The sequence below is a fragment of the Ascaphus truei genome, chromosome 4, assembly GCF_040206685.1.
Source record: "Ascaphus truei isolate aAscTru1 chromosome 4, aAscTru1.hap1, whole genome shotgun sequence".
Lineage (NCBI taxonomy): Eukaryota > Metazoa > Chordata > Amphibia > Anura > Ascaphidae > Ascaphus > Ascaphus truei.
Window position 1 is genome coordinate 342,275,307 of NC_134486.1, and position 17,125 is coordinate 342,292,431.

Sequence of the window (17,125 nt, forward strand, 5' to 3'; positions counted from 1 at the left end):
GGCTGTGCACATTACAGAATTCCTGCTTCCAGACACAGAGATTCTGAAGACCCTACCAATTTCTATGGTGCAATGAGACTACAAGTATTAGCATGAGTGTATTTTGTAACATTCATTTCAGCCCTGAACAGTTGTGTGAAAGTTTCACACAAGAGGTAGGTTTCTAATGGATCACTCATCTTGTGTGACTGTTCCATGGTTTTTACCCAAGTAAAGTTCTCTCTCTAACATTCTGTTAGGACTTGTATCTTGTATTTGATCACAATTGTCATATGTAGTTGTTACCCGATTAACTTTCTAATAGACCAAAGCAAATAACGTTTTTGGCTGCCGTCCTGCCATCATAACCCAGGCTTAATATTTAGCAGTTTAAAATTGCTGGAGTTTTTTGGTAGAGCAAGAATGTGGCCTAATGAAATGCTAAGAAAAGTTAATCACACACTGTCTATCTAATTTAAGTCCAATTATTATCACTTATTACAATATACACATGCAAATATCCCAGCAATATCTCCTGATACCAAAGGTCCATGCATTATATTCCCTGGGAATGCACATTTTTGTCAGACCAACATAACCGTGGACCTTTCATTGACACATTATTAAATTCTTCTTATCCAATATGATTCTCCTGCACCCAAGGACCCCACACAGATTTCCAGACAAAACATTATTCAAGTTATGTAGACTTGTGGTATTGGTGACAAAGCTGCTTGAGATGTCACCAGTTTGTGTCCCTGGCTGTTGAATTGGTATAAATGCTCAGACTATAAACACATGCATCCTAATGTAGAAGGGCCATGTATACCGCATGACAACAGTAGACAGCGAGTCATATAAAAATTGCTAAAGGTTGTTTTGCTCCCAGTTATTTCTTAAGAATGGTGATAATGGACTTGAAGCAGGCAAGTACAGTAGGATGTTTGGTGTCAAATGTAAGACACTAGTTGAAAAACTGCTCATAAAAGGATGTTTAATGTTGGGGGTCTTTGTAGGCTGGAAGACAGGTTTTGTGAAAACTTGTACTTAATATCTGATCTCAAATAACACCATTATATATTCTCAAGTTCACTGGTATGTAGTATTCATCCATACAGTGTATGCCTTGTATTAGAATACAACCTGGAGAGTCAATACGATGTTTAGTATCTCTCAGGGCAACTCCTTACAATTGCAAACAAATTTTTTTTATATACCAAAAACACGTTACATTTGATGCTAGAGTTGCTAAAGTTTATAAAATTGGGAAATGTATTTTGGTTTGCGTTTCACATATACACATATATATATATATATATATATATATATATATATATATATATATATATATATATATATATATCAAATAAACAGGTTGACCACAAAACATACATTAGAGGAATTATTTTAAATGAAAAATTACCAATCATGTGGCCATCTTTTACATTGAATCATTTGTGAGACTCTGATAAAACCCCACCCAAGTACAATTTGTTTACATGGTCATAATTCCTTGGCTGTGGAGCAGTGCAAAGGTGCACGTGTATATCTACATGTATGCATCTTTCTACCGAATCCATACATCCAGACGTTTTGTTCAAACAGCCAATTCAAGCTTACTAAAGTAGACCATATATTATTTCATCGGTGGTTCAAAAAATGCACCTCGTTTCTTCTATACAAACTATTTGCTAAAAGTTTCAAATCAATATTTGGCATTCAAATATTATTGAAATAAGAATGCTACTTCTAATAAATAGCAAAAACAATTACAAAATGAATCATTCTAATCAAGTGCAGCAGCACATTTTATGAATACAAATTAATGAGTAGTACTATATGCAGTAAAAATTCTTTTTATTATTGTTTTAGGTCACAAAACCTTTTGTTAAGATGACACAATAATTGTGTGTGTTGCAAAGGTAATCAAAGTATCATGCCGACTCCATTTATACATGGTATGTTCACATTATAAAAGCATGAGCTTCAAATCAACACAATACATTATTGTATTAGAAGGTGTATATTCCATATAATTAAGTTAAAGTGAATTCATTGTGTGCAATAATTACGTTTGGTCACTCATAATTCATACTTTGTTGCCCCACTTACATTTAAAGTTCTCTTCAAAACATTATTGAAGGCACCACAGGGTTGCTACTGTACTTAAGGCTGTCAATGACGAGGTTTTACATGCAACAGGACACTAAGGGGTCTAGATATCAAGGCAAAGAAAACGTTCTTTATGATCATTTTCAGCTTTCTGTTGTGTCTCGTGTAAGAAATGTGCCACTGAATTTAGAGCACATTGCAAGACAAAGATCTACACCACCTACAGGTACATGTGGGCAGATATCTTCATGCAGATCAAAGGGAGAAAAATGACCCACAGTGAAGAACATATATATTGCTGATTATGTGTGTGGTATGTAACTACCCTCTCATTCCTTCCTATTGAAACCAAAAAAATGATACATTGCTCCAGAATTGCCTTGATGCATAGCCCCCTTAAGGCACGACTGAGTGGTACACATAAAAACCAACACTTTTTGACTCAACAACACACAAGTTCTATTTCACAATTATTAACATATGTACCGTCTTTGAAATTCTATTAAAAGAAACCAACCATATTTTCAGACTCCTATACAATTTTTTGTTTAAATGTACACCAGTTAAGCTGCCGAAAAGTTTCTGTCTGAAAAAAAAAAGTGTAATTTTCACATAAAATATATCAATTATCACCAGTATGTCCAAAAATAACTGGTCTTAAAATACACCAGCGCTTAAAAAATAAAAGATATATTTCCCAAGTAAAAGAAGAAAAAAACAACCAAAAAAAAAAAAAAAAACACAGTAGTGTGTACTACTCATTAAAAACAAGATTGGTAAAATCTAAAATTACAGCATTCATTTAGAGATCACAGGTGCAAGCATCTGGCTGAAATAAGGCACTTCCTTCCAGTTAGCAGCACCCCAAGAAAAGTGATAAGAGGGGGAGGGTGATGGTTCATGTTCTTGTAAAAACAAAGGATTGAATGTGGTCCCGGAAGCAGGGAGACATTTCAACAGCAGGGGAAGACACAGGAGGTAAGATGTGGAGGGAAACTACACAGACGTGGTCACTCTGTCACTGGCATTATTGACCTCGTTTTTGTTAGAATCCAGTCCCTTTGCAGCATTCATATTGGTTCGCAAGTTCTCCACAGTCTTTTTCATGGTCTTTAGCTCTCCAGGGTGAGGAGTGGCCTGCCTCATAAGTGTTCCCTTAAAAAAACAAAAACAAACTGTTAAACCAAATAAAAGAAGACCAAACTTTAAGCAAGTGCACGTAGGTATTGTTCCAGAAGGGAACACGAACATGTTACAATATCAAAATGATGATGACCGAACAAGCAGCTCGTTGTCTCAATGCATAATGGAGCTTTTTCTGTTTTGATAATCATCCTATTTTTAATGAAGGGCCATTTACCAGGTGTGCTAGAACTGGTAAAGTGCTCTTTTGCTATATTCATTGTTTTACTGCCATGCTCTGGGGAACAGTATATTCTTGCCAGTTGTTTACTACATTGTTAGGAAGCCTACCTCCCATTTGGCTTGTGTTTTTCACAATGATTTGATGTCATGCCAAGATACTTTTCAGATCTTAAATTTATTTAAGCAAATATACATTTTGGAATGTAAAGAAAACACAAATTAAGTAAAGTTTGAAATTGTTGTTTATTCTGATGTTAGTGTGCAAGAAAGAATTGTAATTGTATGAATAGTGTACACTATATATATTTTTTTATATTTTGGGAGAAGGAGCGGCTCAGTGAGTAAAGACACTGACTGGCACTGAAGCAGGGGAGCCTGGTTCAATTCCTGGTGTCGGCTCCTTGTGACCTTGGGCAAGTCACTTTATCTCCCTGTGCCTCAGGCACCAAAAACATAGATTGTAAGCTCTACGGGGCAGGGACCTGTGCCTGCAAAATGTCTCTGTAAAGCGCTACGTAAAACTAGAAGCTCTATACAAGAACATGCTATTATTATTATTAAGCTTAATGTAGTTATTCCACCCCAAACTTTAATTGGTGTTTTTAACAGGATTGGAACTGGGGAGTCCTCCAAATCAAACGCCCCATCTTTAACTCTTCGGTTCCCGAAACACTTAACATTCTCTGTGCCAGTGCACTGCCTGGTTTTTAAAGATGGGGCCCACAGTCATCCATCCAATTGGAACCCGCAACGGATGGGAGGGGAACCCGCGGCATCGAAAACTGTGAGTATCTTGGGTACCAAGGTGGGAGGGTCGAAGTGGTGAATGGTGTGGTGCAGCTTCAAATGACACCTCAGTTCCAATCCTGTTACCAAATAGGGAGAGAAAACGAGCAACTGGAATTGCCGTTTGAGTCTTTAGAGTACCCTTATGACATACTATGTACATAAAGGGCAGTATCTTATTTTCTAGGGGCAAATTGAGAGGACTGCTCCAATCAAAATGGATGTTAAGAGCTCCCGCCACTTATTTACGGCATCTGGGTACCAGCTCCATCATGTGATGAAATTAACTTTTTAGAAGTCTTTACACTAATTCAATCTTAAAAACCGAACCTACTGTATGTGGAACTACATATTTATGCTATTAAACTTGAGATTGAACTCATTTTGCAACAAAATCAGGGAGACAGGAAAGACCCTCAGTGTATAACTGCTTTATTAATAATATTTGACAATAATAGGTATCATGGAGTTTACATCATTCATAACCTATTTAGAACTTATCTGTTTGATAAACGTTAAAAACTTTTGCTGAAATAATAATTCAGAGTGAACTGGTACACTGTATAATTATGAAAGTTATCTAAGCAACCTCACCCTCCTTGCTGTGAAAAAGAATATAGACAATGTATGTAGTGTTCCACGCTGCAATGAATATGGTCTGCGTTGCATTTAGTAGATATGTGAAAAACTTTCACTGCAAGCCAGGTGCAATTAATCTTTTCCTTGCGAACATTTTTGGCGAAAATTGGCAAGCTTTGCATCTTTGTTTGGTCATGCACCAAGAAGCAATGTGAAGCTCGTGTGGCCTTCATGTACTATCATTTAATGCAATTGTCACTAAATTCTGGTGTAATCCAGCTAAATTGTGAGCGAAGTGACCTATTGTGGAGCTTTGGTGAAAATGCAACTTTCAAGTCTAAAATCACCAAATAATAGTTTGCAGCAAATTTGAATTCACACATTGCTATAATTTAGTAGTCGGTAATTTTATTGCCTTAATATGCAATAGAATAGATTTAATATAATTACAAGAGGTAAACTAAAGCAATTCACCTTGGCTATGGGGAATGAAAATTATATACAATTGTAAACTAGAGTGTCAAAGGAAATGAAAAGAATACTTTAAAGCTAATTTCTGTTATTATGACAGCTAAGCTGAACAGCAGTGTTTAATGCATTAGTGTGTTCATGTTTCATTTAGTTTATCTGGTTGTAGTTGCTGTCCAGTCTGAACACAATTTATAGTTCTAGGAACAAAATAATGCTACTGATATTACTTGGAACGCCTTCACACAATCCGTGTGCAGTTGGGTAGCCTGCAATCACTCAGTAACACATTTGGCCCTTCTGACAATTATTTTGTTTATTTGTAATGTCAACATATTCTGCAATGCAGTACAACGGGGTGTGAAAACAACAACATGACAGCACTGACATACAATGGTACAGGAGAGCCCTGCTCCAAGGAGCTTACAATGAAGGGCATCATTAATCATCAATAAGAGACTCTCTGATTATTAGCAGCAGGATTGATATTCTGTCAAGGATCAAGAGAAAAAAAGTATTCCTAACAGTGCACTTATTGATGTACCATTTCCTAAACATGAAATCACCACAACACAATACAATAATATCCAAATACGGCAAAGTGACCAATACAGAAACCACATCCTAATTAAAAACAATATCCACTATGCAGTAGTGAATACTACTTTTCTTTTGATCCTTCATTATTTCGTTATTCGATGTGCATCGTCTACAAAATAGGCACATTTGAGTACTTGTATTACGGAGTGACCATCGAGCTAGCATCTGGATACCTTTCCTGAGTGCAATTGATATTTTGTGGCACAATATTTTATTTGCTTACAAATCCAACACATTTTCACAGAAGACAGAACAAGTAGACAAGTGGGACATACTGTAGATACTGTAGCTACTGTAGCTATGAAGAAACATTGTGGTAAGAAACAAACAAACAGAAATAGGAGAAAGACTGAACCCCACACTTTAGAGATGTGCAAAATGTCGCTGAAGTTCGCAAACCAGGCAATATTTGCTTGTATTGCACAAACTAGAAAATGTTCAAATTTTATTTTCCCAAGCACTAAAAGTCAATGTGAAGGTCACATTGTCCTAGATTCAGGTCACACGACCCATTAAATACTGCAATTTTTTCTATGTCCCATCGAAAAGTGAAAAAAATGGTGAAATTTTGAGCACGGTCACGTTTTGTGAATGTTTCAAAACTAAACTTCACTGACCTGTGTGTAAGGACACATGTAGCTGTATTTAAATGAGGTACTCTTACATATGCAACAAAACGTTAAATATATTTTAAGCAATACTATATTACATTGAAAGCAAAATGATTCCAATAGCCATTAAGAGAAAACATAGCAGAAAAGGAAGTCTATTTTTTGGCTAAAGGAGTATTTGGTAAGAATGCGGTCTTCAAACATATGAACCTGGTTTAAAATCGCAGCATCAGCCTTGTGACTCTAGGTAAGTCACTATGTCTTCCTGAATGTGCCAAAAATTAGATTGTAACCTCTTCGGGGAAGCGACTCATTTTGCCAACAAAATTTTACATTACATTTTATACATCCTCAGCACTACAAAAAAATGTAATTCCTCCAAACAGATGGCAGAATAAAACATTTCTAACAAAAAAATACAATATAATAATTTATTTGTAAAGCATCAAAATATTCCCCCAGTGCGGTAGAGTGGGGGTACAGAGATTTGATAATTACATAAACAGTTGCATACAAATACTGTACAAATGAGAAACCTGCATAAACAGATACAAAGAGGTAATGAGGGCCCTGCTCGTGAGAGTTTACAATCTAGAGGGAATGAGGGACAATATTGAAACAAAAGGTAAAGTAGCTGCTCATTGTGGGATGGAGAACATCTCAGGTTGGCGTATGGTCCATCCCAATGGTTGATTCCATTAAGGTTTGAGGGTGGAGAGGTTAGGGGGTGTTACATGGTGTGGAGATTGGTTCAGTCGCACAGCTGGTCCCAATAGGGTTGGATGTTACAGGTATGCCAGACAGGCTTCCTTGAAAAGATGAGTTCTCAAGGGAGATTTTAAAGGTTTGAAAATTGGGGGAGAATCTGATGGTTCATGGAAGGGAATTCCAGAGAGGGGGCAGCACAGGAGAAGTCTTGCAGGCGGAGTTAGATGAGGTGATAAGAATATGATAAGATGCATCATTCTGGATAGGTATGTTCTTAAGGGTGTCTGTACCTTTTTTGCGAGAACATGCAAAAGTGAAAGAAAATTAAAAATACCTTTCCATCATCATCATCCTCCTCCTCCTCTTCCTTCTCATCGTCTAAAAAGCGTATGGCACTTATTCTATTAATTGCCCGTTCATTCCAAGTTTCATCCGACATATCGTTAACCAAGCTCTCAAAGGCCCCACATCTTTGCAAATTGTCTGTGGGAAAACAATAGCAATTAGACAGAAGCATCACATGAATTATACCTTAAAAAATAAATAAATAGCGATCTCACGTCTAGGTGGGAAGAAGGGGGTCACTGGAGCAGAACCACATGCATTTCAGTTACAGGGATGCCCTGCTCCCTGAGATACGTCCATCTAAAGGTGATGCCACTATCTCATATCTGTTTACAGGTCCCATGTCACCCGGGCTAATAAGAAGTGACAAGGACGACATTGCAGCTTCCAATTGGCCCGAAGAACCTTTAAACAGACATTTTCCGTGCCCAGCTAAGCCAGCATCTCGGAGAGCAGGGGATCCCCGGAGCTGAAATTAATGCAATTCCGCTCCAGAGAATCTCTGCTTCCGAGTAAAATAAAAATAAAAAACAAACAAGAGGTAGCATCACTAAGCGAAATAAAATAATAAAGGATATGTATAGAATTGTGATAGTAAGTTTTCTAGTGGGAAAGGTCTATGATTTTTCACATTTTAAAATTGTAATGATTTACATCATTTAAGCACATTAAAAGTTAGGAAACCTTGCAATAAAATGTGACCTTGAATGCAATGCAAGCAGTATTTGTTTTTCAATGTTATAAATTATAAATTCGCAACCCCTTCAATCGCTGTTACTGTGGGTCACAAATATTGTGACGCCTCAGATTTGCATAGACTACAATACTGGCATAACATTTAGCATGTAGTTCTACTTACTACAAGTTACTATACTACGGCAAGTCACTTTCAAACAAGAAGACACATTAACAACTCTGTGACCAAGCCAAGCCCATGGGATAGCCAATAATTGCAGCACAAAATGAGACTTGGACATTTAAGATATAATTACCTTGGCCACTAGGCTCAGAAGGCATTTGTGGAAGTAAAACACATGTTAAAATCTTTTCGCCAGTGTCAGGGTCTGTGTCTGTCTGAAAGGTGAGCAGGGGTTGAGCCTGGTTGTCAGACAACCATAAAGCCTTTAATTTCAGTGAGGTCAATGTCAACGGTAAGTGTGTCAACCTAAAATGAAAAACAGAAGACATAAAAATAGCATTGTGACACATTAAACAACTTGTACCACAATTAGGCCTTGCAAACATTTCACAGCATACGATTCGAAAAATATAAGATTAATATACAGTAAATGGAGGAACAATATACTGTTAATGGATTAGAGTGTCTTCTATTTTGCGTAGAAAGATTGAATGGAGTAAATGCGTCATCAAGCAAGTTGAAAAGCAAAACTCACTAAGAATGTAGGACATGGACTGAAAACATAAATAACTGCTCTAATACAGCCGAGGTGCAGGATTCCGCAAAATTGTTCAGCTCATTGAAAGACATGCAGAAGAGACGGTAACACCAATGCATAGATTACAATACAAGATCCTCTGTAGACACATTATTATTGTTCTGTGCGACTGACTGAAAGGTGTCTATTGTAAAAATTTGAACATTAAAGCACAATTAAAAGGAATGGTAGAAGATTGGCATTGCTACGTAATGCGAAGAACATGCTTCAATCAAAAATAGTTTTCCCCAACTTTCTTGCAGTACCCTATGTGGAGGAGATGGTTAGGTTTATGAGATTCCCATTAGAAACCACATAGTAGGAACAGTATTTTTCACCTTCTACACTTTACAGCAGCTGCTTTGCTTTTTGGCTTCAGCGTTCCTAATCTCGCTCTCTTTTAGATGCACGTTATATTGATAATAATTATTATTATTATTATTGGTGAGATGCAACATTTGTCCAGCACTGCTGTGCTATTTTCCAACTGAACCACTTTAGTGTCCCATGCACATACAGATGTAGCAAACTAAGGTTTTTGCAGGTCCACAGCCCCGCGGCGAAAGCAGCAAGGACGGATTAACGCTGCAGGGGATCCTGAAGTCTTCATCTCTCGCAGCGCGATTGTGGAAGACATTGTCCCCAGTGCCTCAGTCATTTGCTTTTGCAGCCGTGACACTGGGGACAGCAAATCTTACTACATCTGTACAGTGTATGACATGCGGGCCGACATACCAGTGGCTTTTATCATGGTACTGTTCTCGGAGTAGGGGTAGATTGCGATCAGCATTGAATGGGAGGGCTTCTGGAATGAGACACACCATGTGATCGCCCTGGAGCAATCACATGTTCAAGGAATATCAGAGGACCCGTGGCCACGGAGGTGGCAGGACCATCTGGCACTGAACGTGTTAAAGCTGCCATTCCCCCCATAAGCCTATGTGAGTTTAATGCGTATAATGGGCTCTGAAGGAGGATCAATTTTAGCCGCCTGGGCACTTAATATCTCAAATGCTTATTTCCTGAATAAAGTGCAAGATTTAAAAAACAAAAAGCCGTGTTTGAAATGCCATGAGGAGATCTCTTAAAGTAGGTAAAAACGAAATGGCCGCCTTTCAGTTCAAATCAATCCTTCAGTCAGCCAGTGTAAGGCTGCGCTTATACAGCAAGCGACGCGATCGATGACATCGCGAAAGTTATATTTAAAATTCTGGAGACGTTGCTGGCTACAAGGCCAGTGACGTCAGCAAGGGGGAAGGCAGAGGGGCGGAGAAGCTCCCTGATTGGCTTATAGCCAGTCACATGTGGAGACCGTCTCTCCAAAAATCAAATTTGAGTGACTTAACAGATTTTTCGTTGCGCTGTCGCTCCGTTGCATTCACTGTGCGCCAGCGACAATGCATTTGTTTTGGCGCGACGTCAGGTCGCTGTCACTATAAGCGCAGCCTTCACTCAGCAGCTACAATGCATCCTTATATTACAAAGGTAACATTATCTATTGTTACCGTTTGCAGCTTAAACCACTGGGAATATTGGCAGCAAATGATCACAAATAGGAAAGTGTTGCAAATATCTTGCACTGCTGGGGAGGAGCACTAAACCTGCTATAGAAATCGAAGGATGCTCAGTATATTAAACCTCTTTAAAAATGGCATTAAGAGTTGAATAAAAAAAAAAAAAAAAAAAAAAAACATTATCAATACAGAACTGATTTTTATATATATATATATATATATATATATATATATATATATATATATATATATATATATATATATATATATATATATATATATATATATATATTAAAAAAAAAATAGATTTCACGTTTAGCTGCTTTAAGAACTGTAAAATCCATTTCCCTCAAACACATTTCCGTTTTGAGTGGCCCTTTCGGCAATTTGATTGATTTTCAGACAAAACATTAGAAAATATATGCATTTTAACAAATTCATAATTGTGCTCCAGAAAACAGATAATCTACTACCTATATTCCAAAAGCAATACTTATTACCTAAATCATGTGTGCTCAGCTCCAGTCCTCAAGCCCACGCCCAACAGGTCAGGTTTTCAGGATATCCCTGCTTCACAACAGGTTGCTCAATCAGTCCCTGCTTCAGCACAGGTGACTCAATCAGAGGCTCAGTCTTCTGACTGAAGCTGGGATGTTCTGAAAACCTGACCTGTTACGCAGGGGGGGTGAGAAGCCTTGAGGATTGGAGTTGAGCACCCCTGACCTAAATAGTAACACATTAAATGTTTGTAATGTGGCTAAAATGTAATGCATTTCAAATCAAATGGAATGTTATATGAGCTACGGATATAAGTATTCTGCTGCTTGAAATGGTCAGTTTACACCAAAACATGAACCTAACACCAAACCTTTAACTGCCCACAAATGGCAGAAAGCCTACTTCAATAATCTGTATACTTGAGGCTCCAGCACTCAACCCCTGAATCCGTAATGTTGTATGTGGAAACAGCGTGACACACACTTGGAGGAGTAATCTCTACTTTGTCCAAAAATACCCTTTCTGACTGTTTTTAGCTGAAAATCCCCAATGAAGTCCTTGAATTATTTTAAAAATATCAGATATATTTTTAATAATGTAGTAATAATAGTGTAATAATGAAGGAGATTTCTACTTCTACTATTCCTGATTCAGGGATACGCCTCCAAAGTCCTGCAAGTATATAAAGATCCAGTATTACACCGAAAAGTTGCGAATTGAAGAAAAATATAATAATTGGGCCTACGAGTCTTGCAGTTAGGAAAGTGTATGCCTTCAGCGCCATGGTGTTAGAGAGAGAAAGAAGACGCATAAAAGAAACGTTGAGTGTTTTAACGACACTCTCGTTACCGATTAGCCTTGTGGTAAATGTGTGCAGAAGTGCTGAGCAGTTAGGCAAATGTGAACATTGTAGATTGCAGATTACCTGCATTTATAGTTATTCAGACTTGGCCAAGTGGTCAATCTAGCATGTAACTTCCAGCCGAACTGCAGCTTAGAAGGACAAGTGCACAAAGCTTACTTTTGTCCGAAGAGACCGTTGCTTGGAATAAACATGAAACATGTTTATGAACAAAAAACTATAAAGCCTTTTATTGTCAAAATCCAAGTGATCTGGAGAGTTTACAGAAACAGTCAAGTACACACAGTAATTACTCCAACTTGCTGCAAATAAACAGCAAAATAAGCAAAGAAGGACTTTAGGGTTGTACATAGATGATAATCATATATCCTATGTTCACTTAAAGTGTCCCCAATATATAGCCATGCATAATAATGGTATACTACTTTCCTCTCTGTTGGCAGTAAGTCCTGGTAAGTACAGGTATGCCAGCAGTAGTTATGGAGGTTTTCCCTCACACCATGGTGAGGTGCCCTATGTATGGAGGGGAGTGGCTGTATGCTCTGAGTCCCTGGATAGTGACATCAGGGATGCGCCTGCCTCCTGAAGTATATAAGGCACAACACAGTTAGTTAGTGGGTGGTTCCAGCAGCTGTGGGAAGTTGTTGGGAAGTTGTATTTTCCTGCATAATGGATTGTAGGAACACTTTGTGACCCTAGTGCAGTAACTAGCGGTCCAGGTTGACCAATCGGCCTGTCACAGAGAGTATCTCCCTAGGAGAAGAGGGAATCCCACTTCAATTTGGGAGGGCGTACCTGGCAAAGGGACAGCACGGAGAGATGTGCGGCTAGAGCCGGCAGCTGCATGGGGCAGTCTGCTACATCCCAATCTACAATAAAGATGACCTTGTTAACGAAACCCCCACTGTGTGAGTGTGAAATTACTCAACAGTGGCAGTCACCACCAAGAAGGAGTTCCTCACCAGGACCATCTCCCTGCGGAAGCACAGATCCTGATGAGGTGGAGGCGCTGCACATGATGTAAGTTGAACTCGCACCCACTACCTCAGCTACCTGTCCTGATGACATCCCCTAATACCATCAAGCGGGAGACTCAGGAGTCCTGTTGCCTGCAGGTGCACCACCAGACACGAACACGTAATGGGGGTTGGTTAGACTACCCGGGCCAATGTGAGATTGGGGGGGGGGGAAACCCGTTAAAAATACAAGATTATTTTCTTTTTTTTTAATCTGAGGAACCTATTTTGATATTTTGAGATGAGGGTCTAAACCTCAACTAGGAATTAGTAATGGACGCACTAAAGACAACCAATCTGTATATTTTCTTTCCTTAAAAGCAGTCTTCCCAAGCCGGTTGCACTAGACGAGAAGGCCGTGCCTCTTTGGTACAGGGAGCCAGGGAATGAATGCCCTTCCCATATCACACACATCAATAACCATCCCACTTTCACAAAACGGCTCAAGACTTTGCTCATCACCTTTCTAAGCCCCACTTTGAGTTTTTAACAAAGCGCATTGGAGCAAGGTTCGCTCTGTGTATGCGCTATACATTGAGATAGATAGTGAGCGAGCACTAAAATACATTTGAAAAACACAGCAGAGCAACATTACCTGTTTCCAGCAACGTCCAAGACATGAAGTTCAGTAGCTTGAGCAATCTCAGAGGGAATCCGAGTCAATCTGTTTTCACGCATGCAGAAAACCGTAAGGCTGCAGCAGCCACCAATCTATAAAATGGGAACAGCAACATCTTTCATTTTTTTTTCAACCAAAAATGTTTTTATTGAGAGCATGGTATATTCATAACAATGTCTGCCAACCCAATGTCGTACATAACTGTAACCATGCGCCCTCTTTTATTGTACTTGAACCAACACTGACGCACTGGGGAGACGCACTGACAAACAAGACCCTAGACAGGGATGACATCTTTAATTTTTATTCCTATAATGTCCTATATCTATAGACACAGCGGCCTAGATTCACCAAATGGTGCAAAGCATTAGCAAACCTTTACTCGAGTTCATTTGAATGGGACTTCTGTCATGCTAAAGCTTAGCACCCTTTAGTGAATCTGGGACAAAGAATGCAGTCGGCAGGGAATTCTCATGTAGAACCAAACTACTAGAAAAATAGAAGCAAGCAGGTGCACCACATACACAAATATCAGCCTGGGGTCTGGTTAGCATGGTTGTAGTATTAGTATCTTCAATGATCCTCCTTTATTATAATTATAAATAATACAAACGGACAGTCCCCTCTTTTTTTCTTTTTTTTTTACTTGCAACTTTACTTCCTCTAGAGGGGGAGGGGGAGAGAGAATATATTTTCCATGGTAATGGATGCTTAGGACAGGTTTTCCAGTCTATAATGAATGTCTTCTAGTGAGAAGAGAGAGTTATCAACCAAATTGAAAACTCAAAAAAGAAAAATGGGGGCGCAATCATAGTGTAAAATCCTTTTATGCAAGATTATATTCAATAACAAAAAGAATATGCACTCACACAGTAAGGTTAACCAGATCAAGCGACTACACGCTTATTAACCTTACTGTGCGAGTGCATATTCTTTTTGTTATGGAATATAATCTTGCATAACAGGATTTTACACTATGATTGCGCCCCATGTTTTTTCTTAGGTTTCTATTTGAAGAGGATCAGTATCCAGACATCTGGGGCAGCATTTCTGCACCTACTGGACATACAAACTCATGGGACTCTGAATGTGGATACTTTTTAACACATGTTATCTTGTTATCTTGTGTTTGCTGCACATTTGCATCTACAGGGACATTATCTATCAGTGGTCATTCTAATATTTTGAATTTTTTTCATGTATTCTTTGTATATTTATTACCCGGTGGGTGTAAAAATGGTGTACCTGAACGTTCTAGGGGGCATTCAATGTGCACAAATTTGTTGAGAAAATGTATGCATGTATATACAAACCCCTATATACTGTAATACGTAGGGATCATTAACCTCTAGTAGTTCAGACGAACACACACATACACGTCTATTTTGTTCTGTCTTTATCAATCAAAATTGTTAGCATACATGTAGCTTTGCATACTAAATATTTCTTGTTCCACCACACAGATGACACAGCTCATATGCTCGAATCCAGTCTGAACAACAAGTGATACAAAAGCGTTATATAGTAAATGAGGTTGAACTAAACATACATTCAACCCCTGTTCAATTCCGATTGTCCGAGATACCCATTCTAGATTTATATTTATATTGATCCAGAAGGCGGCAAACAAATAACCCCAGTGATATATTTGCCTGTAAGGGGAAGTGAGGTGAAGAGGGAGCAGATTCATTCCCCTCCACAGTTTGAGCTGCAAACTAACAATAGATAATGTTACCTTAGTAATATAAAAATACATTGTAGCTGCTGAGTTACACTGACTGAGGGATTGATTGAAACTGAAAGGCAGCCATTTAGTGAACCTTGAGAAGCAGGATCTTTGCTGATCAATCGGCAGCTTAGGCAATTGGTTTTCAATAGACGTTACTACTGTACTTAATAGTGTTTATTTGCATCAGTTTTCAATGCCAGAGGAGGGACAATAAAAAAAAAAAAAAACTGCTAAATTTCTAAGGACACAGTATTTTGATTACACACGATACGCAACATGTGAAGTATACCTACAATAATAAATATAAGAGGTGGTCAAACTGACTGCGAGTTGGAGCCAGAATGTACCTGTCTAATGGTCAAAGGGCCACAATAGGAAAAAAAGAAAAATCTAATTAATACTTTTATACACTGAGAGAGCATGGCCTGACCGTGTCAGTGTATAGTGCCATCGGGTTATACTCTGTCAGTGCAGAGTGGAGTATAAATTGATGGCACTATACTTCTTTTCTTGGGGTTGAGGAGGAGCGCTGGATCCAGCGCTCCTCCTCAACCCCAAGAAAAGAATACTTCACAACCTGGGATTAGGAACGATCCCACCAGAGGAAGTTGAGCTGCTGCTGTACACTGTTTTTTATTTTACTTAACACTATATGGTGATAGGTTTATTGAGTGTACTTAAGGTGTGTCACTTATCACACTGATTACTATATTGTTTAGGAAGCGCCCAGTCCATTCACTCCCGCCACTCCCCCCACTCCCCCACCCACTGTTACCTTTATGGCACTATACTTCGACAGAGTATGTAGTCAGTTGCACTATTCACTCACACAGGACATAACCTGACAGAGTACAAAGGGGGTGGGGGGGAGAAAGGGGAAGTGACACAGGGAGATAGGAAAGAAGCGAAAGTGACACACGAGGAGGGAGGGGGGAAACCGGAGGTGAGAAACTGGGAGGGGAGGGGGAGAAGAGGTGACACACGAGGAGGGAGGGGCGAAACTGGAGGTGACAAACTGGGAGGGGGGGAGAAGAGGTGACACGGGGAGGGAGGGGGGAAGCAGAGGTGACACACAGGGAGGGAGGGGAGAAGAGGTGATACATGGGGGTGGAAGAAGAGGTGATACACGGGGTGGGGGGGGGGGGAAGAGGAGGTGACATGTGGAGAGGGGGTCACATGGGGAGGGGGTCACATGGGGAGGGGGGGTCACATGGGGAGGGGGAGAGGGGGTCATACGGTGAGGGGGTCACGGTGAGGGGGAAGAGGGGGTGACACAGGGAATGGGGGAAGAGGGGGTGACACAGGGAATGGGGGAAGAGGGGGTAAAACAGGGAATGGGGAGAGAGGGGGTGACAGGGAATGGGGAAAGAGGGGGTGACACAAGGAATGGGGAAAGAGGGGGTGACACAAGGAATGGGGAAAGAGGGGGTGACACGAGGAATGGGGAAAGAGGGGGTGACACGAGGAATGGGGAAAGAAGGGGTGATACGGAGAGAAGGGAAGAGGGGGTGACCCACAGGGAGGGGTGTAAGAGGGGCATACCTAAAGGACAATTCATTCGCTTAAGGCGCAATTGTTCAACAGAGTATGATTTCGACATTCAGGCTAAGGATTTTTACAACAGATTCCTTAGACGAGGTTACAACAGACAGAAATGAGCTAAATGCATCCAGGAGGTCCCCGCTATGAACAGAGTGGATTTGTTGAGGCGGTCTGTAAAGAAAACGTTACTGAACAAATCACCTTTATTTATCACTTCTTAGGCCGAGTTCAGGGTGGTTACTACGCGACATGCACGCACACGTTCGGAGCGAAGTTGTGAAAAAGAATATCTGTTATCATGGTATAAACGACCCCTGGCGGCAAAGTGCAGCGTTGACACAACCGAAATTGATTTT

General features: G+C 39.6%; 1 protein-coding gene across 1 annotated transcript in view; it reads right to left on the reverse strand.

The window, feature by feature from the left end:
- Positions 1-1,819: 1,819 nt before the first annotated feature.
- LRRC1 (leucine rich repeat containing 1) overlaps positions 1,820-17,125 on the reverse strand; it is a 170,474-nt gene continuing 155,168 nt past the window's right edge. Inside the window, exons 11-14 of the mRNA XM_075598172.1 lie at positions 13,475-13,590; positions 8,546-8,718; positions 7,543-7,691; positions 1,820-3,246 (exon numbers count right to left, since the gene is read on the reverse strand). Of these exons, the coding sequence (XP_075454287.1) occupies positions 3,088-3,246; positions 7,543-7,691; positions 8,546-8,718; positions 13,475-13,590 (597 nt within the window). The 3' untranslated portion in view covers positions 1,820-3,087. The remainder of the gene's footprint in view (positions 3,247-7,542; positions 7,692-8,545; positions 8,719-13,474; positions 13,591-17,125) is intronic.